Source organism: Bicyclus anynana, chromosome 13, assembly GCF_947172395.1.
Source record: "Bicyclus anynana chromosome 13, ilBicAnyn1.1, whole genome shotgun sequence".
Classification (NCBI taxonomy): domain Eukaryota; kingdom Metazoa; phylum Arthropoda; class Insecta; order Lepidoptera; family Nymphalidae; genus Bicyclus; species Bicyclus anynana.
The window spans coordinates 8,817,912-8,844,793 of record NC_069095.1 but is presented as its reverse complement, the minus strand read 5'-3'; the positions used below and the strand labels follow the sequence as shown (position 1 = coordinate 8,844,793).

Below are 26,882 nucleotides of genomic sequence, written 5' to 3'. Positions count from 1 at the left end.
TACCCTGATAAACAAGTAGAATACTAGTTTGGTAAGAGATGTGTAGATTTAACTACTTTTGAATTTACCTGGCTTATAAGACAAAAATTCATGTTTGCAACATAGTGCAGCTACTCAATAATAGATGGCAGTAAATCTTAGCTGTCAATAGATGGCGCTTGACTTTAACATTCACTAAAAAAGAATTAAATTTTTCAAATCACGAATTCTGCCCATAATCAATCATGAAATATGTAATTATCCACTAATTGGATACGTAAAAGAAAAATAAAGTCTTCTATTCAAAAATAATAAAATAAACAAATATTAAAAAATCTTAAAAACAAATGTGACAAGTTCCAAAAAGAATTTTTGAACGATATGTCATATTGATTGTTGGGATCACGTGATCAAAACACAAAATTTTCAATATGGCGGTTTTGTCTTGTTGAACGGCTGTGTTTTGTCATGTTTATATCAGTGATCATTTTTAGTGGATTTTTCTTATGTAAATATTAATATGATATCTTCCATTATTTCCCGCCTGGTAATGTAAGTAAAATATTATTTTCTTTGTATATGATTACCTAATGTTATGCACATGTAAAATTGTATTTTTAGTTTCTAATCATTGTCTTTGTTTGAAATTTGAATTGATCTTTGTGCTGCAAATCCAATCCGTTTATTTTTGTAAAGGAAAGCAAATTAACTAGATTTTAATGTATTTTTTTGTAACTGCTAAATTTACAAAATATTTCACACCCTCATATCAAGTAAAATAATATTTTTTTTTCCAAAAATGAATTCATGCACAATCATTATCGCAGCTACAAAACAAGAGGTTGAACTAAATATTATATGAATAAAAAATTCTAAAAGTAAATCATACAACGAAAGAAAAAACGCAAAATGCAAACTAATAATTGCGGAAAACCATAGGTAGAGAAATATATATTACAGTAAAGGTTTCTCTGTAACTTCAAAACCCAATTAATATATAGAGAATGTGATTGTGAAGATACTTTGTTACACTTTCATGTCTGATTTTCATGAAACTCTACTGTAATATAGCATGAAGATCAGAATAATGATAGTTAACATTATAAAGGTTGTGAGATGGCATTAAAATACATTGAAGGATGTTATAAAGAGTTTACACTATATTATTTTTTTTGACAGGGTTCATTGCTCTGAATTCTAAATCACAAGTGGCCATCCACATTTCACAGTAGTAGTTTAATGTAAAGTCTCAATAGCTCAATGATAAAGGGGTGGGACTCATCATCAAGCGGTGGTGGTTTGATCCCTGCCTGTTGGACTATTTTCATACCCACGCCTAATACAGTATTTTTCTACTATTAGATATGGCATATTTAAAATATATGGCACATATTTTTTTTAGTAAAATAAAAAATGTGTCAAACCAGATAACAATCTCTACTAAATTATATCCAGATTGGTACATTCATTCTGGCGTTATAAAATAGTGTAACTAGTGGAACTTTGTTTTACATGCTACCATAATGAATATTGAGTTACATTACAATATACCTAACTACTAAAAACAAATTTACAAAACTATTTTTACTAAAGTGAATAAATTTTTTTAATGCACTCTGGTGACTTAGATAAAGAACATTCCAGAAATTGTGTTGAAAGGAAATGAGTCAGCATTTAATTTAAGTTCTGATGTTTAATGAGACATTGGAGACTTCACTGAATAATGTGTACACATTGTCAGTTGGAAGTCTTAAATCAAGTTCAGAAAATGAAGTTAGTATGAAGTAGATTTATAATTAGTGTTTTTAAACCTTTTTATGCGAGCCACAGTTATGCGACCAGGTCTCAGATCCGTAAGTCATCACTGTTCGGAGACTTTCATCTTCAGGAATTTTAGATGAAAATATGTCGCTGTGTTTCCCAAACGCTGGCCAACCAAGTTGTATTCGGCTGTTTACCTCCTTCTCAAAATTGGACTTACCTAACTGGATTGTGTGTCCTAGGTAATATACTCGTCAACAATTTCGAGCGCAGAGTCCTCAACGATAACTAAGTGGGGCGGGACATGAGCGTTACACATGATGTTTGTCTTACTTATGTTCATTTTAAGGCCCACCCGTTGAGACACTTTGCCGAGGTCATTGAGCATGGTACTCTGATCATCCAGAGTCTCTGCCATGACCACCACATCGTCGGCAAATCGCAGTTGAGTGATGTACTCGCCATTGATGTTAATGCCAAATCCCTTCCAATCCAGAAGCATAAAGACGTCTTCCAATGCTGCGGTGAATAGCTTCGGGGAGATAACATCTCCCTGTTGCACTCCTCGCTGCAATTGGATTGGCCTCGTAGTCTGATCCTGTATACGGACTGACATAGTAGCGTTTTCGTACAAACCCTTCAACACTTAAATGTACCGATAGTCAATTCGGCATCTCTGTAAATACCGCAGTACAGGTCAGGTTTTCACTGAATCGAAGGCTTTCTCATAGTCCACAAACGCTAAACTAAGTGGCTGGTAATATTCTTCGGTAGTGGCTGCATGCCTTGCAAAGTTATAATAAGTACTAGCAGACGCCACGCGGTTTCATCCGCGTAGTTCCTGTTCCAATAGGAATACGGGTATAAAATATAGCCTACAATACTTGGGGATAGTATAGCTGCCCAACAAGTGAAACGATTTTTCAAATCGGTTCAGTAGTTTCAGAGCCTATTCAATGCAAACAAACAATCAAATCTTTCCTCTTTATAATATTAGTATAGATGTAGGCAATGATTTTGATCAGGTAGCCTATCTGGATCTGGCAAAATTAGTGCTATACAAAAATATATAGGTCATTTTGAACCAATAGAAATCATTTGATGATACGGCAATAAATGATTTACACAGCCACACATGTTACCTAGTAGATGCTCAGTTTAAACTAATATTGGCACTGGGCCAAGTATGTTTGACGAAACAACTGGCCATCCTGAAATTTGGCAGCACTGTAGCACTCTCTATAGCCTATACCTTTTTAATCTTATTTTCATCTTCAGTCGTTTTGCTTTTTCTTCATAATCGTGGTTCAATTTGTGAAAGCTGTTTATTTTGAAACACATTAAATTGAAAAGTATACTGCATTTAAAAATCTATTTACAATACTCAATTGTTACGTCATACTGAGTTAGGCGTTTTAAAGGATTCAAAGTATCGAGACAAAGGAGTGAAAAGCTGTCCCGGATTGCGTCAGTGGGGTGCTCCGTTGCACTACCGGGAGCTATTTTCGGTGAGGCTGACTTTGTGTTCGCCTCTGGGGTGCAGCCGAAGATTTAGTCCGTGACGATCGGTTGAGCTAGCGCCGCGCCGCGCAATACGAGTGAAGTGAAGTGCATTGACACTTAACTGTTGTGTGAATCATTTAATTGTCAATCGGTTGCTTAGTGCTTACCTTGGTCTGGAGTGCGCTCGATTTATTAGCATCTGTCCGTCACTTGTACACCTTGACTTAGGTTTATGCTCGTAAAGAGTCTGGTCTTACCTTTTTAGGCTTAGCCTCGTCTTTACCCAGTATTGCGGTGACGTACCTATTGTTAAAATGTCTTCGCGGACGAAACTCGATATCAGAATAACCATCTATTACGAGGACCATGTAGTTGTTATTTATATTTAAGTGCAATGTAATAGTTTATTTTTTTAATACACCTTGTTATTGAATTAGTTGTTTTCTTTACTCGCCGAGAAGCATTATGTTGTGCTATTTATAGTTGGCTAACTGGTACTATGCTACGCACTGGGTCATGAGAACATTAAAGCTAATACAAAGTAGGTTACCGTCAATACCAGATTTACGATTTTCTTTGACTGACATCAAATGTAATATTTGGTATACGTTCCCCGCGGTTCACCATAGATCATATTTCTGTAACAATTAAAAGATAAAACTAGTCTTAATGTACTAACTTCCATAATTTTTCTTTGTGTCAAATTTTATCCAGATCCATTTAGCCAATCTTGCAATGATTGATTAAATAACATCACCCATCCAAACTTTCGTATTGAAAATATTTTGTTAGATATTTTATGACTAGGTAGGTCTTTATATTTATTATATTTAAAGGGTCACAGATCATGTATCAGTATTTATCCTTTTATCGATTTTCATATTGAATATGATGGTTAATGGAAAATCAGAACATCCAGTTTGAATTGATAATAGGATAATAGAATGGTAATTTATTCTGAAATACTAAAAAACTGATCGCGCAGTTCAAAGTCGAGGTATTATTGAATTCATTGACCTTAAAACTAATATTGAAAATAAAGAGACTTTGGCCGTGACTAGCTACCATACTGACAAAGACGTACTGCCAGGCGATTTAGCGTTCCGGTACGTTGTCGTGCAGAAACGAAAACGGGTGTGGATTTTCATCCTCCTTCTAACAAGTTAGCCCGCTTTCATCTTAGACTGCATCATCACTTATCATTAGATGAGATTGTAGTCAAGGGCTAACTTGTAAAGAAAAAAAAACAAAAAAGAAATAACTCTTAAATACATGTATTTTGTAAACAATGTTCTATGCGCCTTCTTATTCTTAACCTTGTATGAAATATCGAAGGGTCTGTAGCATGATTTACAAATAAATAAACCAACGTACTGCGCTTTATTCGTTCTAAAAAACGCGTACTTGTTTAGCAGTCAAATAAAACATTAAAAAAATATTAAACAATAAGCAATATTAGGAACGAACTCGACAAATGAAACGGATGCATTGTGTATTCAGGCACGCATCGCTGGCTGTTGCGTACCCGCGAGGATACGGGTAGGAAACCAGCCATTCACGCCTTATTAGTGATGCCAGCCAATATGGCGGAGATGCCGTTTGTTATGAGCCAGCTATATACCCGTAATTCCGCCTTCGTCACCATGTAATAGTTAGTTATGAAATAAGTGCACGAATATTGAACCACAGAATTCTAAAATAAAAATCATTTTTTAAAGGTGAATTTGATATTTACCAAAAAATAATCTTTGATCATTTATTTAGTAGGAATTAAAGTTGACTTAATTAAATAGCTGACGCCCGCAAGTGGAAGGACACAAGAGGAAGGGAAAGCCTAAGAAGAGATGGTTAGAGTGTGTGAAAGAGGACATGTAAGCAAAGGGAGTGGTGGTTAACGAGTAATAGAGACGAATGGAGATGATTGAAATATTTTGCCGACCCCACTTAAGTAGGATAAGGGAAAGAAGATGATGACTAACGGACGCCCGTGTCTCGTGAAATTCTGTTTTTCACAAATCTCACAAAAAACCATGATTTTTCTGAAATAAAAAGTAGCCTATGTTCTGCCTCAAGGTCCAATTTATCTCTACCAAACATATTTACATATATCCTAATCGATTCAGCGCTGTGAAAAGGTAACGCATAGATATACGCACTTTCGCATTTATGTACATTTAAGTATGAATTATGAAAATTCTTTATTAGAAATATAGAAATTCTGAATCCAAAAATATGGGAACTACTTGGATGTTTTTATTCCCATTTACATTCCATAACAATGATTGTGTTTGCTTTATAGGAAATCGTCATATGAACATTAATAGTGAGAAGAAGACGGATCAAATGGAAAATGTTTTCAACTTTAATATTGTTATTATAAATCTCAGAGTTATCTTTACGAGCTTTCGTCATAGTACATCGGGTGCATTTCTGAACGACGTAGTATTCTCAATACGTATTTAATGTCATAACTTATTGAGACTTATTTAGATTCCAGTATGTTGGGCAACATTCATCCATGTTGTACTTAAATTATTCCAAATCATGCACCGATCAGGTTCTTTGTTTACAGGAATTCGAATAAAACGTGCAAGTCCTATATTATTAGTCACTAGCAGATAGACTATATAGTCACAAATAACGTGACTTTCCAATGGTAAATCAATTTTCAAAATTGGTGCAGTAGGTTCAGAGATTACCCCTACAACCTCACAAATTTTACCTCTATACAAAGTTGTAAAGAAAAATAAACAAAAATGAAATCTTAACTATCGGGACATCGAGTCGAATAGAAGATTCTACTTTTAAGATGTTCAAAGGCTAATAAAAAAAGAGTAACGTTTTTGATTCCCGAATAACCAGTAGAGGTTCTTGACCTATATGCTATGCGTTTCGGGTGTATCTAATATTATAAGGCGTCCCACTTTCTCCTTTACAACGTTACACTTATAAGGCACACGTTACTTTATGAGCAAGAAATATGGTAAACAAATATATTTATAAAAATAGGTGTTTATTAATATTTTGTTAATTATTACTTTGGATTTCGAGGTATTGTAATAGAGACAGAATTCCAACACGAAAAATATCAGTCGTGTAAACATGCAACACTATATCCATTAGATTATTTACATTCGATATTTGATAGGTACATAAGTACTCAAGCAATTGTAATGCGCCATTCAGTAGTAAATATCTTTTAACAAATAGGAAATAGCGAAATTACTCATCCAAATCACGCCTCATTGGCTTTATTTTTTTCTAGCCGATTTTGGTAGTTTCACAATTTGTTACCTGTTTTATTTTAATCCTAATCTATGTGAGATTATTTTACATAAGTGATTTGTCTGTGTGATCTTTAACCACTGACCTACATGTATATTCTAATTTTATTCATTCTTTTTTTTTTCAAGAACAATTGCTATTTTTTTATGTGATAATAATCCCTTACCCCTCAAACAGTTCATAGACTGATTTAGAAATGGGTATAATTATCCAACGGGTGGTGATCGAACCAGTGACCTCTCGAACCATAGAGCTCTTGATCCTTAATTATCGTAACTTCCTCATAAATTGTACAATTAGTATTATCACATGTAACATGGATTAACAGCATGATTGCTGTTAATTAAAAACAAAGTAACTGACGCATACGTTTACACATTGCATATCCAAAGGTACTGATGCTAATAGAATTAACAACCAAATCAAACTATTCTGAGTACCAACAGCTGCATTAATTAATACCTCTTAACAAATAACAGTAACGAAAATAAACGCTGCGTTGTCCGCTGCGCCCAGAACAATACCCGATTGTCGGTAGTTATACGAGTATCCTATGTATAGAAATATCAACTTGTTAGTGCATCTGTGCAATTGTCTTGTTTATTTTTAAGACTCTCCAGACGTATAAGGCAGGGGCAGCCGGTCTGTTAGGGCATGAACTCATTGCCGACTTACGAGAGTTGTGTAAAAAAACATTGGTTTGTACAATTAAAACCCAGATGTCCATTATGTAGCGAATGCCTCGTGTCAGCTGTAAGAAAACCGTTTTATTAATACTGGATGTTTTTTTTGGAATGAAGTTGTCCAATTGTCAATCAACTTGGACGCATCTTTAACAATATCTTAAATTCTGAGTAAAGTAGGTTTATTTATGTACCTGAATCTGAATTTATTTTTAGTGGGTTGTACTTCAACAGGGTTCTCAATTTCTGATGTCTTTTGATCTGGTTTACCAAAAATGTAATTATTTGTTATACCAGACAGCACTGTGAAGTATCTTTAACAATACCTTAAATTCTGAGTAAGGTAGGTTCATTTACGTACCTGAATCTGAATTTATTTTTAGTCGTTTGGACTTCAACAGGGTTCTCAATTTCTGATGTCCTTTATTCCGGTTGACCCAAAATGTAATTGTTTGTTATACCAGGCAGCAGCAAAAACAAATTGAGCAAAATGTATTTTTGATATCTACATTTTGCTCAATTTGTTTTGAAAAAGACGTCTTAAAAAATCTTCAGAAATATTACAATTTAGTCACAAGTTGAAGTTTTACATTATTAGTATAATGTAGAATGTAGTTTAAAATTGACAAAGTTTTACACATTTTTGAGACAAAATATTGTCACTGTTATTAGTTACCATATTGTTCTATTGTCCATTTGGATGAGGTTTTAGTTGACTATGTAGTAGTAGTTGAATGTTATTCCTATTGTGTGAAGAGGACCGGATTTTACGTTCTGATTATTCAGCATGAAATAGGTTGTAACTTGTAATGCGATACTATGTTTAAAGTCCGCTTAGAAAATACAAATAAATCTCTGAGAAACTTATTCAAAGTCATTAACAGCCACGTATCGTACGTAGTCAAACTAATTCTTTTGTTTATTGTTTTTGCCACGTTTTGTTATTATTGTCAAATGAACATTTTAAAATGGCTGAAAATCATTCTATGATCCTACACAACATAATAGTCGTATTATTCAATTAATTAACCTACTGCCCTATTGATTGAGCGTGATCTGTTATTAGTTTAAGTTCCTAAACACTTCGACAATAGTCGTCATCTAATGATTCGTTATTTAAGGTCCGCAAGTTTGAATTAATCTCATATCAGTATCTTGGAGGATACCTCTCCTACATCAGTAGGAGAATCACTTGATCTTACAAGAGTTTCTAAAGTAGATCTACTTAAAATAAACTTCTTATGTTTGTATCAATCAGTATCTACCTTTATCTCACCGAATGCCAAGTGTATGCTCAGAGCAGTTAGTGCAATTTAAATTGAAGGAGGCATAAACGCTTTGCTGTCCGGTCGTTTATTATTCATCATGTTGGGTGAATTGTGCTCGCTCGTATTCCTTGTATCCTCCTTTTTGTTGACGCTGTCGTACAGATGATAGATTTTATTGGTGTATCAATTTGAGAATATGTACTTGCCTATGTATTCTATTCTATTCGCAATAAATGGACGGATAGGGTTACAGACTCGACTCAAGACATTATTGCGTAAACACAATTAGTTTATTGATTGTAATTACTTGGTGTCTATATATATCATATCTCTAGAACATCATTTAGAGTGGAATCTTTGAATTAAGACGATTCTCAATTCAAAGATTATCATCTGCTTCTGCTCTGGCCCAAAACCCTCGATAACGCCGCTGAGGTCCCATTAGGGAGCCTACGGCACTATCAGAATAAAGAATTTTTAAATGGAGAAGTATACTTAAAACATGATATCAGTCCATACATTTACAATTCATGAACAGTTTAGAAAACAGTACTATTTGAATTAATGTATTACATACATTAAAATATTGCTACCATATTCATAAATGCTGTCGAGTTGGACAAATGGCACGCATATTCGCTTTTACCGCAAACGTGGGATTTAACGGAAATAGAAGCACCGGATGATGTAATAATGTTGTGACAAATGACAGCTCTTTTTAAAAATGTCGCTGCTCTACTTTGCGTGAACTTGAATGTGCATTTAGTATTTATATATTACTACCGGATAGCCGCGAGTTTCCATGAAAACCCTGGATATATGACTACACATTTAAAACTTTTTCTTGAATCACTCTATTTTAACCCGATTTAAAATTTGTTGAAGACCGAAGCGTAAGATTATCTCATCATTATTTTATGCTTAACTTGCAAAAGTATAAATGCATTTTTCGTCTTACGTAAACTTCTTTACGTAACTAACTTCAAATGGTTAATCGTCGATTATTCGCCCACGAAAAGTTACTAAATCATTTGCCGTTTATACCCAACTGAAATTACTATCAAGCAGTCTTTAATCAACCAAAGAATTCTTAGTTCCCTTTTGTTTAGTTGTTATACATTTAACGGCGACATTTTTAACTTTGTTAATTCGATTCGATATTTTTATAACAGAAGTATCTAATTTCCATTTTACAACTGTCATCGTTATTTTTAGTTTTAGTTCATTACCCGTAATCTCTGTATACAACTCTTAACCTGATTGATTTGGTGCTATAGCACGCAATTATACCGAGAGCAATCTTCCCTCTTCAGTCTCAATAAAACGTCCATATTGATCATACGAGCGCACTCGCACGGACATATTATAAGCTCACTGTAAATAAACCCTTACCATATGCGCGGCCGGTATCCATGGAAGCAGGTCGCGTTCGTAACCGTGACGACTACCCCAGCGTACGGACTCTGAGCCTCGGACTGACCAGCGTACGGCACATTGTCACCAAGCTAGAGGCTGAATACGCTCGCGCCGTAACTAACAACTCTACTGGAGACATAATCAAATACAAAAACAACGAAGATAACGATTACTATACCATTCCTTTCGAATCGAAAGTGCACGTGTTTCATAGATTCGTTGTCAACTTTATAGTGGCCTTCAGCAAATGCATACCTAGTGTTACGTTCGCGAATTTCGGCTTCATCGCCGTGACTACGGGCTTGTTTGCCCCGAGGATGATATCTTATTTGGTCATCTATCCGTTTTGCAGATTGGTATTTGGAACTCTCTACCCGGCGTATGCTTCATATAAAGCTGTGCGGACGAAGAATTTGAAGGAATACGTGAGTAGTTCTAATTTTGTTTTTTTGGTAATATGGTTTAGAAAGTGAACAATTTTGGTAATCTAATCGGCTTTATTGAATTTGAATTTAAATGGAGTAATGAAGCACTAAAATGTCTGACTATCCTATCAGTAGATAGTCGTAAATAAGGCGATAAACAGTTGATCTAGTGTATTGCTTACAAAACATTAGCCAGCGGCCTTGCAAGGGGCGTGCGGGCCGAGAAACAGTTTCGCTTCAGTTCTTATTGTGTCCTTTACCTCGTCTATTGCTTTACGTGCAATTAGAGTAGCGTGATTGATCTATAATCTTTTATGTTTTATCCATACGTTTATTTATAAATATTAAGGCCGCATGATTGAATTGGGTCAGTTCTTTATGAGTCATATAAGATAAGAGTACATAGCGAATGCTACAGCTGTTAGGTAAATGTACGCTACATTTACTTTTTAATTTTTAAGCCTCGTTAGTCCTGTGTTAAATGACAGTTTTGGACCACCAAGTCCTGAGTTCGAGTTCTGGGTCGGATAATAAAAAACCTACTGAGCTTTTCGTTCTTCCAAGATATTTTGAGTATTATTTTTTCATTTACAACTTAGCCCTTGACTACAATTTCACCTGATGGTAAGTGATAATGCAATCTAAGATGGAAGTGGTAGCACTTGCAAGGAGGAGGATGAAAATCAATACCCCTTTCAGTTTCTACACGACATCGTACCGGAACGGTAAATCGCTTGGCGGTACGTTATCTGCATCGTACATTAACATCTGATAGTTTCCTTAACATTAGCCGATGGCCCGCGGTCTCCCTCGCGTAGTTCCTATGCTCATGGGCCTATGACATATATGACACTCGAAAATAGCGTGACTGTCTATTGGTAAAACAATTTCCAAAATCGGTTTTGTAGATCCAGAAATTACCCTCTACAACCTCACAAACTTTACCTCTTTATAATATTAGTACCTATCAGTGGCGAAGGATGCTAAGCCGTCCTAAAGAAATTCATACCGCTTAATACAAACTCTGGTTTCTCATACATCCATAGTTAATATTCATTACAATAATGGATATGTATGAATGGATTTTAAAAAATAACCCCGCAGGTATCGGCGTGTGTGGACTCTTTGCCTCTGGTACCTATAGATTATCACCCAAATCCCGCCAACCTGCATCGGAGCAACGTGGTGGGTCAAATGTCCAAACTCCTTTCCCCATAAGTATGGAGGCCTGGCTCTGCAGTGGGCCGTTAAAGAGTCTGTTAAAGATGATAGTACAATGCTTATCATATCGGTTTCAGGTAAAATGGATGATGTACTGGATAGTTTTCGCGCTGTTCACGTGCACGGAGACATTCACAGACGTGTTCTTCTCGTGGTTCCCCTTCTACTACGAGGTGAAGATCGTCCTTGTACTCTGGTTGTTGTCTCCGGCGACCAAGGGCTCATCGATCCTCTACAGGAAGTTTGTTCATCCCGCTCTTTGCCGGCGAGAACAGGTAAAGTACATATATTTTTTTTCAAACTTGCAAGCAATGATGCAGCCTATGGTGAAACGCTAATAGGTTCAAAGTTTTACTAAACGCAAGCTTATAGGAAAGTCTTAGTCATTCGCGTGAGCGTTTTTTTAACGAGAGTAAGAAAGCGTTGAAATATAGAATGAAGTTAAATGAAGGTCTATTTCCAACGCCCAAAATTGGAAATTCAACACGTCTCGAAAAAAGCGTCGCGTTTTAAAACGCTGACGTGTGAACATATACTTGTGAATGCATTTGTTCTATTTGAACGTCCGTTAAAAAAGCGCTCTTGCGAATGGGGGCTTCTTATAGTGTTTATGATTAAATAAACAATAAAAAAGCTTAGTGTTGAACTGCACTATACGATTGTACGTAGTTCTAGGTATAAGTTTGTATAATGGTGGTAAACAAAAAAATAAACATTGGTTAAGTTTGTTGAGGGCTATTCTCTTGAGCGATGTTCTTTGCTTTAAGCTTACAAAACCTTTAGTTTTGAGACCTTGTTTTTTTACTGTATGCTCTTTTTAGACTGATACGATTGATAAATTTTAAATCTTTTGTACACTGTCATGTAACGTTGTATAAGAACGAGCTGCTTCCTAGAATCATGTGAGCTAGAATCAACTTGGTGATTAAATTACATTTCTCATTAATAATATCTGGTCCGAGTCCTTGACAATAATGTTTTGACCTACCTACCTAGATTGTACCTACTCGCACTTAATGTAAAACACGTCTCTATATTTTATTGCTGAGTTTCTTGCCCGCTCTTTTTTGTAGTTTCTTGCCAATTCTTCTTAGAAGAATTTGCCTTTCGAACCGGTAGTAGTCAATTTAAACAGATAAAGACGTTTTAAAAGTGCTAGCTTTAAAAAAACAAATGGTCTGATATGTTTAAATTGTAGAAATGAAAACCAATGTTGTACTATACATATTTCGAATCACTGTATGAAATACGCTGCGTAGTTTAAAGGATCTAAGTCACAAACTACGGGAAGCAACTTTATTTTATATCATGTTAAAATTTGCAAAATGATTTGAAATAGGTATGTTATGTACTTACATAATTTATTTAAGAAACGTATCCTACTGTGCCGTATTGATGGCGTTTCGATTTTATTGCTTCTTAGCAATATATCACTGATCCAAACCGGATGGGTGACCTGTCTTGTTGAACTAAATTTATCTATCTCATTTCCTTCATTCCTTAGAACCGTGTCTCGTAATCCCTCGGTCTTAACTGCTTTGTATTCTTAACTGCATAAACTTCTGGCATAATAACTATATTTTATTTTATTTTCATGAATTTAAGTAAACTTCTTATTTCTGGGCCTTCAGCATTCGGCTTCAGCCCAGACTACAAAAACGGACTTACATACAAAGTTCTCTATTCCGCCTTAAAATAGTAATTTCTAAAAACCATTTTTTAGTGTGACACAAAAGGAAACTGCTGTTGTCAGCTTGCTACTACCTACGACTACTAATTTCAGTAATTTTAACAGTTTAGGCAGCGCATGCCAATAATTATATTTTAAGAAGTGTTACCAACCCACTTGATAGACAAAAATTGTGATAGCATTGCCAATTTACATTATCACACTAATATTATAAAGGCGAAAGTTTGTGTGTGAAGCGGTTTGTTTGAAATTTGGAATGGTAATAGATTTTACTCTGGATTAAAACATATGCTACTTTTCATTCCGGAAAAATCCATGGTTACCGCGGGGTTTGTGAATAACCGGATACTACGCGGAGGAAGTCGCGGGCGTCCGCTAGTATAAAAATTATTTATAACTTATTAGCAAATATAATAGTTATAGTAAAAAATATTATTATAGTAGTTCTAGAGAAGCTCTCGTACATAGACACAGTTCTATTATTTAGTAGGTACTTGTATATTATAGTTGAAATATAGATACTCGTTCGTAATCGTAGACTGAAGGATAGAGTGTATTGCGCCTTGTTTTAATTTATTTGTATCCAGTGTTTCTGTCCATTGTGACTTTATAACGTTTTCAGTTACTTTTACTTCCTACTGAGCAGACAATATAGAAAGTTCTAGTTCGCCGCTGATGTCCTTGTAACACCATTACAATAGATTTCCGATAAAAAAATTGTTTGGACAACGATTATAAATGATCTCACAGACTACTGCACTTATGCCTAACTGTTTCTGAAAATAACTGTACAATTTTCACACCACTCTCTTTTGTCTTGTTTGTACTACGATGAAATCACTATTACAAATTATAATTATAAAATACTTTGTCTGGATAAGTATCCTCATCATCAGCCTACTTTTACTCGTAACCTCACTACAGATCAGGCTTCTCTCCATAAGTGAGGAACCATTTAGTGTTAGACTCGACACGCCGCTTCATTGCAGACGGTGTGTCGAGTATATTTGTCTTTGTGACAATCATTTACAGATAGTATGATAATGACCAGAATTGACGGGTTAATTGTTTTCTCATAGTCTTTGACTTCTCGAGTCTAATAGGCCTACATGCGCGCCACGTCATATCTCCTGATTTGTCTTCAGGAGATATTCGACCAATAGCACCGAACTGGAAATATCACTTTCTCTTAAGATTCTTTGGGAAAAAAGAGAGAGCAATATGTCCTGGTGTCCTTCAGGCTACTAAACTGAGAAACTCATTTTTAGTTAACGGTCATCAAACCTACGATAATAACCTCCATAATTGTCGATTTATTGAGGTTCTAATAAATCATTATTCTGTCTTTTTACAGGAAATCGATGAGTACATAGCGAAAGCCAAAGACCAGGGTTACCACACAGTGCTCAATTTGGGCACTAAAGGCGTCAACTATGCCACCACCGTTATTATGCAGACTGCTATCAAAGTGAGTAGACATGTTATATTTATATATACACCATAATTGTTTGTTTTCAATAGCATGCTAATTATTTTTGTGTACTCAAATGAGAATTATTATTTGACTGGCATCACGACAAACAATATTATGTTTTGTTGTTGCCTTAAGTATCCCTGTGATTTGAAATTGAAGACACAGGTATTGAATGTATTCTTAATCGTATAAGCGTTACATTGGTTTCAATTTCTCAGTTTCTTATTGGAGTAATTACAAACATTTACATAGATTGTTCACATGGAAATAACCAAAACCAGTTGTAGACTTGTGTATAATTGAACTGATGATTCTTGTTTGAGTACAAACTAAAGGATTGCGGTGTAACCCGTAACAAATTCTCACAAGTAACTATAATCAATTTTAAAGCAATTGACAGTTTAGTTTTTTTTTAATAATCTCACTTTTTGTTGTCACGTAAAGTGTTAAAACCTAGATATAGTGTGGCATGCTTGATCACGGAACACTTCAAAATGTAGCCAGAAGTTAGCACAGTCTTGTTCTAAGCACCGCTTGAAATACACTCACTTAAAAAACCGGACAGGATAGCGTGACAAGGGACTTCCTTGCCGTAAAGATATTTGTTTACGGAAAGGAATTGTTCAAATTACTATTGTATCGCCGTCGAAGAAAGTATATTGATAAATGTTGTAGCTTTATGATTTATTTATCAATCGTTTATCAATAAGCATCTCTTTGGTGCCTTGGAATCTCATTAACCATCAAAATTAAAAAATAGCTGGCACCCCGCGTGAGAATACAGGATAAAATATAGCCTATGACACTCACAAAGTAAATTGGCTTTCTAGTGATAAAAGAATTTTCAAAAACGCTTTAGTAGTTCCAGAAATTATCCCCTACAATTCTACAAACTTTACCTCTTTATAATATTAGTATAGATTAGATGCCACGGTTCTTAGTTCGCTTAGAGTTAGATCTAAAACGAATTATTAGCCATATGTTAGTAGCTTCAGCTTATTTATGACTCTCCTATATTTGATATGATCACAGACAGCGATATCACAGATAGCTGTATTAGATGTCGAATTCTGAAAGTTTTAAACGTTTTAGAATTAATGTTTACTTACTTTTAGGATTACTTAGCTTTCAAGTATCTGACGCATAACTTTTTATACGAAACTGAAACAGATTTTTCCTAACGCGCAAAGTACTGTCCTAAAGGTCCTTAACTAGAAGGAGCGCTACAAAAGAAGCACACATTTCGTCATCAATCATGTCCGCACTGCCAGCATTATTGTAACAGCCGCATATCAGCTTGTTTTAATTCCATTTTTGTATATTTTTTTTATTTTATTAACACGCTTTTTAATTTCTCCCCCTCCCACCTATTCTATCACAATTATTCCTGTCCGTTGCCCCACTCAGAACTTCAATTTGCCGAGTCTACCTGCCCCAGAAAATGAGGGTAGACGAGTGAATCAGAGTCGCGACGTCACAGATTATCCTGACTACGAAGATATCGAGTTTCAGCGCTCGGACTATTTACCCGGGATCGTGGAAATCGTCGAACTGGATCGCGATAATGCCAACGATTTACGCATGGCCGAAGGCGATGTCAACGATCCCGATTACGATCCAGACAACGATCCAGACTACACGTCGGCTCGCAGTCGCGGCGATGTTGTTAGAAAACGCAAACCCGTCAAAGAGAAACGACCAAGAAGCCGATCCAGGGGACGCCGCACTAGAAGTCAGGCGGCCATGGACAAAGACAAGCAGGAAGTGATGGTCGACTGATCGTCCTGACAAACGTATTGGAGATTGCACGTTATGAAGAAGCTACAGCGCCCAATCTGTCGCATTTTTAATGACCAACAAAAAATATTATTATCTATGAAATATTTTTTCAAATATAGCTAAAATTAAACTTAAAAGTACTTTAAACACCTAATAATGCGGTACGGAATAATTCTTAGGCGCGACTTTTTTACAATGGAAAAAGAATGACGGGTACATTGATGGGACGTTGTATTCAAATTTAAATTTTGCGTCTACTCTTATTATGACAATCTCATTGACACAGTTGGTAATTATCTTCTAATCTTGGTTTACAACAGAAACTTATGAAAGTCCATTCTCGTTCGGGTCAATTTAGTATTATATTTAATTGTCGACTTATATTGGCTTGAACCGTAATCAATTGCCTAGGGTATATCTGCAATACTCTGGGGTATACAAATCAAGATGAATCATTTTTAGAGCGCGTTTGGAAAAACTCTTTTGTCGCTTCAATGTACCAGACGCTTAATACATTTTGTCCTATGCTAGCATAATGTGCAGTCAAGCTGATCGACTGTGATTTTTTGTAACAATAACGTTTTAAGTAGGCACATATCTCTCAATATTTACCGCGTCATAAATTACAGCGCACATTCTATGGTGGCGTTACAGTGGCGCCCTTTGACCAAATGCGGACAACGATGATTTGAAAAGCTCCTTTTCATTTCTCAGTTAAGACCGACCGACAGTTTACCAAACCCTTAAGCCGAAAGGCCTCAACACCGGGAGGGGTTGCACCCGGGCAAGGAGGTAAAGCCTCGAGGCCAATGCCCCCGCCCCGTTCGGATGGAGAAGACCCACACATCAAATTTCAGTTAAGAAGTCAATTAACTTAATTCAACGATATGTGAAAATGAGTTTTGGTATTGCATAACATTATTCAGGCATACGGAAATAAATACAATAAACTAACCTATTAAAAATTTGTAAAACGTTTTTGCGAGGCCTCATAAGGTTCGAAGCCGTCAGCAATTTTCGATATCGCTTGCTAAGGCCAAGACTAAGGTAACTCCCTATGAAGACTTCTCGTTCAACGTTCACATTTCGTCCCATTGAAACGAGAGTGCGATTTCGATTCGATTCTACCTGGGAATTCTCCTTCGTCTTGTTCGTGGTCCCACTATGTGGGGTCCGCTTTCCGACATAATCTCGCCCACTTGGGCATGATCCTGGGCATCCGAGTTCTTAAGTTTGTTGGCTCTCAAGTCCGCGTCTACAATCCAGATCGTCGATCGTCGATCCAGCGCTTTTTGGGGCGGCATCAAGGCTTAGCTCCAGGGACTGCGATTCTACCTGCAAATTAATCTTTAAAAACCATGATATTCCCGAATGCAAAGTAAAAAGGGCCTCGTATAAGCTGTTGTCTCCAAAGTCCACATTTGGTCAGAGACCGCCACTGTCCACACTTCATTAGTTCCTGCCGGTTCAGGTTGTTTTTTATAGGAATGACTTATATTGACGATTTCAGACTTAAACGCAATTTTATGAACTTCTTACTATTTTGTATTCGCGAGGAATTTTTCATTCAATAATTACATATCAACCATATCTGACGCTATGTCAAAATAAAACGCTTGTAAAAATTGTTGAAAACAAAATGTTGAAATATTCTTTTATTAACATGAACTTCATACTAGTCTAGAGTATATCTTTATTTGAACATCTTTCATATCAATATTTTTATCTGTAGCTTTTCTTTATTTCTATTGTTTAAAATCAAATAGTATCTCATTCCGTTTATTATTTATATATTTTATAAAACTAACAAATATGTAAAACTCAACCAAAAATTCAAGCTTTATTTCCATCACTAAACTTAAAGTTTCAACTAAGTATTATTTACCTTTCGGTTGGAATGATATAATATCGTTGAATAACTTGACAAGAAATGGTCACATAATGGTCACTTTAAGTTTATTTTGCACGTTTTTTTTTTACAAAAACACCGGCTTTTGTATGTTGTGTTCTTAGTTTGTTACGTATGACTGATTTAGATTAATTGATTTTTGTATCTCTTTAATAAAGCATAGTTATATAGATGCGACTCTTTTTAATTTACTTGTAATAAAGTTAGGCGAATCCCAACCAAATAAGCATTCGCTACGTGGGTGCTAACATCGTTTTGAGTAAGTATTTTTTTTATTATTTTGCTATTTCGTTTATAATAAAAGTATAATACATAATATATTAGTCTGGCTTGCTTCTGACACGCTAGATGACTTTATTATACATATAAACCTATATATCTACACTATACCTATATGTAAATTTAAATATTTCAAGTGAGTGAGAGTTTCAATCACCAATTAATTTTCCTTTTTAATTTTTTATTAATTAATTATACATAATAATATTTTTTTAATAATAATTAATATGCACTTTCACTAATTAAAAATATATTGTCACATTATTTTTATTTTATTAAAAATAGAAGTAATGTTTACAAATTTATCTTACCTTATTAGGAAGTACAATGCACTGTCATTAATTTTATTACTTATATATTTATTATTATAATTAAACATAATCTCATTGGTCAAGTGCCGAAGACCCTGATGTTATTTTTTTAATATCTACTACAGGATAGGGGTATTGGAGTTGTACAATTTACGTAAACCCCGCTGCTGGTACCTGTCACTATCATTAACATCTGATAATGATCGTTAATGAATCTAACATTATCATCCAAAACCCGCCAACCCGCATTGAAGCAACGTGGTTGGTCTAAGCACCGAGGGAGGCCTGGTTAAATAGACATGATGATGATGATGATGATGATGATGATGATGATGATGATGATGATGATGATAATTGGGATGATGATACGATACGAAAAACATAACTATGCTCACAATGTATCTTACAAGACGCAAAATTCGCATCGTACGTATTGGAAGCATTAAACGGAGTTTTAATTTAACGATAGATTCGTCCGATCCGTACGATGCAGATCAGGGGACGCACTTATGTGATTACACAAAAGAATACTATACGATCCGTTTGATGCGATGTCCGATATTTTCGATGTGGATATGTGGACGCCTACCATAAATGCATGTTTCCAGGGCGGCGGCGGGTTAGTACAGCAGCTGCGGAAGAGCTACAGTCTGTCGGACTTGAGCGAGTGCGAGCCGAGAGAGGAGCGCGGCGCGGACGAGGCGGACGATGTGCTGGCTGAGCCGAGGCTTATACGCAGAGCTGTTAAAAGGTACCTATATATTGCCGACGCACCGTGGTTTCATTCGCGGTGTTCCAGACACTTACAAATGACTTGGCTTGACGTGGTAAAATAATTACAGTAGAACCCGTTTAAAACGATTTCGCAGAGATCCAACTAATAATGCGTCTTATACGGGATATGGGTGGGGGATAGTGAAAAGTTATAACGGCAAATGTACACATACATAATTATAAAAGTTAGTGTAAAGATTACCTAATTATGCTACTTAAAGTAATGACTGGTATGACAAAAAAATTTTGATGCATTAGAAATTACGAAATTTTCAATTAAATTTTACTTTTGCAGTGCGTCTTCAAAATTTTCAGTTTGGAATCGCATCATGTCAAGGGTCGGTTGCTGTCAGGGTCTTTCAGTTCTATAAGATATCATTTATAAGTTTTGTCCTGCAACCTTGTTTAAGGACCTTTATGATGTCCATATCTATCTGTTGTGATTTTTTTTCGCATTTGAAATTGCACGCGTGTGACATGTAGGCGTATTAAACGGGATGACGAATCGTATTATGCGTTAGGAAATGTATGAAAACATGTCTCAAAAATGTCGTAAAATGACGTAATATGCGAGAAATCGTTGTCTTAAGCGGGTTCTACTGTATCAAAATTAGTTCAGTAGATCCAGAGACAACATTGCAAACTACCTCTCTATAATATCAGTATGAATGAGGATGATATGTAGATAGGTAGATGATGACCCATGGATTCATACGAAGCGTTTTGCTTCGCAAAGCGAAGTTATGGACTGCAATTCCGGCTTCCATTTTACCTGCAACATGGGTATTTTTAAAGTGAAAACTTTTTAAGCAAGCGTGTTCCACATAGGCTTCATCATCGCTTACTTACAATCAAGCATGACAACCAAATGCTGGCCTATCACTCATGCAATGCAAAAACAATTTAAAAAAATCGGTTGTCTGTAAAGTCGGTTTACTGACGACAGTTGAACGTGACAACGTCATAAGAAAATACGGATGGAATGGTTGCTTTTTAAAAAAAAAATCGTTTTTCTAAAATGCTGTTTGATTATTATCTTCAAAGACCAAAATATACTTTATTTCTTATAAAAAAAAACTTGGCAACCCTAGAGCGAGGGAACGACGCATTACGTCATCTTTTTTCGGGTGTGCAGCCGGCTCCATCGAATTATAAGACGTTGTCACGTCGAAAAATTGAATGAATATTTTTTCGTTATAACAGCGGATATACAACTCGGAGGAGTGCGTCCGAGTCCAACAACCGTTCGCCGATGTACTTCCCTGAAGTGGACGTTGACGTCCGGGGCACGCGTAGTCGCATGGACGAACCTGACTTTAGGTATTTTAAAACATATTTGCCATATCTCTATTATTTTTAAAGCATCTCTTTTTAAGGTTCCGTAGTCCACAAAGAACCCTTATAGTTTCGCCATTTCCGTCCGTCTGTCCGTCCGTCCGGCCGCGGTTTAGCGCAGAGACTATTACTACTAAGAGAGCTGTAATTAGTATTTTATTAGTATTAGTATTAAGAGTATGGCCATTAAAAATGTAAAAAAAATATTTTTTTTATTGTAAAACAATTGTCCCCACTTTACAATTTTTTTTTTATTCATAATAGGCTTGCGCTTTAATATGTTTATTGTTGGCTCGCTATAAATAAATAAATAAAAACATATCACTATCTTATGTTTCCAGTCATATAAAATCGACGGAAGACATAAGCTCCGGCTACTCGAGCGCGGAGAACTCTGCCTCGCTCACACGCACGGCTTCCGTCGGTGCGTCTCGCTCGCGCGCGCGCACAACGCGCACCACAGTGACCACCATCAAACGACCACAAGCCGCCGAGGTCTGGTAACATTGCCATATTACGACCATCGTCAACCAATCATCGTTTCATTATACGCATAAAAAATATATTGTGCGATCGGGGGAATCCGATCAGGAACGAAGTTCTTTTTTTAAATGTAAAGCAGCGATTTATGGGTTAACAATAAAAAAAATCTGTAAAAGTAACCCAGTCTTATACTTACATAGACGTTGAAGTTTATTTTGAGATATTTTATAAAAACTAAGTTTTTATTTCTCTGGTACTTTGAGATTATGTGTCACGCACACACAACCTCAAACTACTAGGTTTGTTTAAAACTTTTTTGTGAAAATTTAATAAAATCATCGTAAATCGTCAAATAAAGTACCAGGGTAACAAAGAGTATAAGAGGTTGACTTCTACATAGTCAACCTCTTATAATATTTGTTACCCTAGTACTTAGCTTGACGCTTTTGCATTTTCGTGACGATTTCTGCCAGTAGACGCTGTACGCTGTAAAAGAACTTCGTTCATACAAATACGGATACTTTTAATCACTTCATTGCGTTTTCATGTATAATTTCAAATTTGTCATACTCAATTTTGAAGTTAGACGCTCTTAAATAATACAATTATGTAGATTAGAGGATCAGACTTCAATTATTATCACTCAATAAAATCATAAATTACGAAATATGCAAATAATATTATTATTTTCTACTATAAAAAATCACCACAAACTTCATTCAAGTGATTTTTCTAACGATTTTATTATTTAAGTGCATCTTAACGTTTGTTTATTTATAAGTACGTAATATCATTATAAGATTATTATATTATACTAAGGAAAGGTTTTGATATGGTCTGGGAGGTTGAAATTATACACTAAAATGACTGACTTCGTTGGAGAATACATTGTTTATTAAGTCAGGGTATAAGGTGCTGGTATAATGGTTGTATGGGTATTTGTATTCATGGTAATATAATAATATTGATATATTATAATATAATTGGTTAGTTCCTATGATATATATATCATGAAGTATTATAAAAATATCAAGTATTTTTAAACGTAATTAATAATATTCACTTAAGGTTTTGCACAATACGTTTACAATAGTAAACCTTATGAAATACATACCTCATTATATAAATTGGAAGATATAAATAAGACCATGTTTAGAAATTTTATAACAATACAATTATATTAATCAAATTAAATTCAATTAGGATACACTTAAGTGTTAAAGGAAAAGTCTGTTGAATTGCATTTATTCGTATTTATTATCTTTGTGTGTTTAGTTTTTATTATATGTTTGATTCAGACTTAAGTAATTTTTATTTAAAGGATGATCACGTTATCATCGAGGAGCCTCACGACGACGATAGTTTTGATTATACAAACATGCCCCCTCTTGTTAACTTTCCGTCCCCACTACTCTTATCAAACACTGACCCACCATTTATTTATCAATATGTAGGCAAGCAAATTAAAATCATAAAATTATTAGATAATTATCCCCTAAACACTGAAATTAATAGTCAAAATGATAACACAGATAATCGGCACCAAAACGAAGCTTCAGAGGAAAATCGATCATTCTCACTAAAAGAGTCGTCCGTTAATATCCCCTGTAATATTCCTAAAACAGAAGATAGTTTAAAAGACTGTACCCACATTCCTGATGCAATACAAAGCCACGACAATAATGACAAACATGTATGTGAACCTAAGATTACTGCAACCTTAATTGATCAACAGATTACTGGTTTTGAATTGAGTTTTAAATCTGAAATTAAACCAATGTCTATTGATATAAAAGATTCTCTCCAAAGCAATCTTATTGACAACAATGTGCCAGGGGAATTTATTGACGCTATTTCTTCTAATGATAACAAATTACAAGTTAATCTAAACGATAATCTGAATATCCAATCCAGTGACTTTATACCAGCAATAATCGAGGATAATTTAGAATCAATATATGAGTTGTCAGAAGAAAATAATTATGATTCTGCAGAAAGCGATGACGAAGGATCGTTTGGAACGCCCGTATCCAGCCCTAAAAGTAGCCGAAAAACAATTAAAGGCAAATATGGTAAAAATAAAGCACCACCGCCACCGAAACTTGAAACTCAACCTCAAGAGTCTAGTAATGATAAAATACTATGTTTGGATACTTCGCATACTTTAGTTGTTATTAACGATAATCAGATACAAAATATGAATGAAAAACATGAAACTGATATAGAAGCTGGTAATTCTGTTGTACAACATGTTAATATTACTAACGAGATACCTAACATTATTAAAACTGAAAAACATGAAACTGATGTGGAGGCAGTCACATCTATCATTCAAGATCATATCAATAACGATTTACCTGAAATATGTTTACAACAAAATGAAAAGAAAAATCTAAAATCGGTTTCTGAAAAAGATACAACACGGAAATCTCCGTCTCCCGAAATCACAAAATCTAAATCTCCTGTGAAAGATCTCAAAGGATCAGCTTTTGGGAAATTACTGCAAATACCAAGTAAACTAGCGTTTTGGAATAAAACTGACGATAAATCAACAACTGATAACATGTCAACCACTTCAGAGACAAGTAGGAAATCATCACAAGAAAATATTTTCGACGACTTTCAAAGTTGTTCCAACTTAAATCTTTCAATATCTAGCAACGAAGAACCAATGCAAACAGCTGAGGTATCCAATAACGAAATCACAACGTACGGGGACAATTTACCTAACGATATTTCCTTGAAAAGTGATGCATTGCAAAAAGTTATCGATGCAAAATTAGAAGAAATGAATCCCGAAATTAAATTCGTTTCTTTACATGAAATACCTACAACATCAAAAAGTACAGATGTTTAATTTAAAACGATCCTAAATCCCAGTCTTCGTTTAATTAGAGGCCGAGCATCAAACAGTATGTTTATTTTTAGTTGGTTATGTTACGTTTGCATGATTTGTATTGGTTTTTTTTATTTAGATTTAAAAAAAAATAGAGTGCTTTGCTTATATTAAATTAATAACTTAAATAATGAGTATGTTTTTAAGAAACTGTTTATTTATTTACAATTAACAATATTTTTTATTATGATTTGTTTTATTAATTTGGAAGTATTATGTTTAACTTTTGTATTAACTTTTATGTAACTTTTATGTAACTTGTGTGTTGTATTGAATTACTTACATAATATTATAGATATACTTAAATATTTTATTAGTAAAACTATCATTATTAATTAATAATTTTAATAAGTATGTAATAATAGTTATTTTAGTACTATCAATATTTATTGTATACTAATTATTACCTAGTGACATCTAATTTATCGTAAACTAAATTTTAAAAAATATGAAATAATTAAATGTCACTGAAATATAACAGCTTGCGCTTTTTAAATATTATTTTTCAATTTATTTATTTTTATTTTCAGGCAATGCTGTCGGCCTCTGCTACAATACCTCGCGCAAAAAAGTCTAATAAAAGGAAAACACAATAAATTATGTCCAATCAATATCATGTAAATATGATGATTTACCATAAAAAAAAATGTTTAAATTTTCCTGTACAAGAAAATTTATTCAAAGTACAGAATTTAAAACTTCCTTTATTGAAGTCATTTACAAATTACGCTGCTTTCGCGCTCTCCTCCTTTAAACCGCGAATTTTTAGAATAATTAATTATTAAAATGCATGAAATATTTATGTAAGTTTAATATAATTTATTTAAAATTTACCATAACATTTATTTATTGAACAGCCTGGACTTACAAATCACAAAATATAAGGTCACAAATCAAAATATATCACATACATTCACTTATGTAAACTTGATACTCTAAAGTCTAAACATTATGAGTTATTAATAAATGTGTAATTACTTATATTAATAGTGTTATAGTTATGTTTTTATTGTTCGACAATATTAGTTGAATTTAAGTGCAATATTGCTATATATATTTATATAGCATACACAAAATAGTTACCAGTTATATGTGACATCATGTTTTAAGCATATAATGCATTCAAGCTTAGTTTGTTAATTCTTATTAATGTATTAAGGTGCGTTCACACATAACGTCAATCGTCGATTGTAAGCAAGCTGACTTTTAGCCCAAGGGTGTTTGAGAAACTTCACTTTTGTAAGGCTCGAAGAATCCTTGCCTGTATAATTTACAAAAGCCAAAGTCGATGTGGAATGTTTGTCAACAAACATATTAAAAATGAAGGTAGAAAACGCATGACCTTTCATACATTGATAAACATTCCACATTATGTTGGTTTTTAGACTCCTTGGAACCAAGTCGGATTTGTGGGTTGATTGAGATAAGTTTCACATAGTCAGGGTTATTTATAAAAGTTTATTTTCTATGAAACGAAAGTGTTGTCTGAGACTATATTATTGTCCGGGTCGTTCAGAATATTCGGGCGACTGATTCTTGGAGGAAGAACTGGAGTCGGTATATGGGAGAGTACCGGAGAAGGGAGCGTTATTGGCGGGTTAACTAACATTACAGTAGGACGCAGTGACATGGAAGTCTATGCAGAACAACAGCGTACTGTAAGAGTTTTGCGTTTACGTTTTGGTGCGTTGCGTTACGTTGCGTCGACTCTACATCGTTTTGTATGTATTTTAAATCACATGCCACATTAAAGCTTTGCGTTATCGTACGCGTAATTTTAACGGACGACGCACGGACAGTGCTCATTTATTTTTTACGCAATGTCGTCGTCATCACAGCGCAGATGTGGCATATAATGCGTTGATCCGTTGCAACGACGCTACGCAACGCACTAATGAGGCGTCTCACTAATGTGATAAGTGAATGAAATGTTTTTAATATTTTAATTGACACAAGTGTATAGGTAGTGGTATCTACTAAAATATATAAACCGCTCAAGTTCGTGATTTTGACGAAATATGGCCGATGCCTGTTTCACTGTGTAGAAGAACAGTGTGCCTAGTGGAAGTTTTCAATATTTTCATACTATTACTATCGCGTTGACATAAACGCGAATTTATATGGAATTGAAACAGTTGTGCAGTAGTGCTACTAGATGGCGCTGTTTCAATTCCTTGCAAATTCGCGTTTACGTTAACGCGATAGTAACAGTATCAAACTGCCACTCTGTTAACTGCGTAATGCCAACTTGCAGTCGACGATTTCACGTCAAATATGAGGACGCTGCTGACTCATGCTTGCTGTATAAAAATGGTTAACGTTGAAATGTAAAACATTTATTCTTCTTGAATTGTTTAATAAAAACTACAACTATTTAATTAAATTAATTTCTGTAACAGGCGGTGCATCAT

At 34.8% G+C, this 26,882-nt stretch overlaps 1 protein-coding gene across 2 annotated transcripts; it reads left to right on the top strand.

The window, feature by feature from the left end:
- The first annotated feature begins 370 nt into the window (after positions 1-370).
- LOC112051326 (uncharacterized) lies at positions 371-26,823 on the top strand. 2 transcript variants are annotated; one of them, XM_024089926.2, is made up of 9 exons: positions 371-531; positions 10,248-10,320; positions 11,619-11,816; positions 14,586-14,699; positions 19,592-19,734; positions 20,961-21,077; positions 21,434-21,587; positions 22,897-24,487; positions 25,002-26,823. In XM_024089926.2, the coding sequence occupies exons 1-8, from the start codon at positions 500-502 to the stop codon at positions 24,430-24,432; spliced, it is 2,367 nt and encodes a 788-aa protein (XP_023945694.2). In that variant the 5' UTR covers positions 371-499; the 3' UTR covers positions 24,433-24,487; positions 25,002-26,823. The 2 variants fall into 2 exon arrangements, with proteins under 2 accessions (XP_023945694.2, XP_023945695.2); XM_024089927.2 differs by lacking the exon at positions 20,961-21,077.
- Positions 26,824-26,882: the final 59 nt, after the last annotated feature.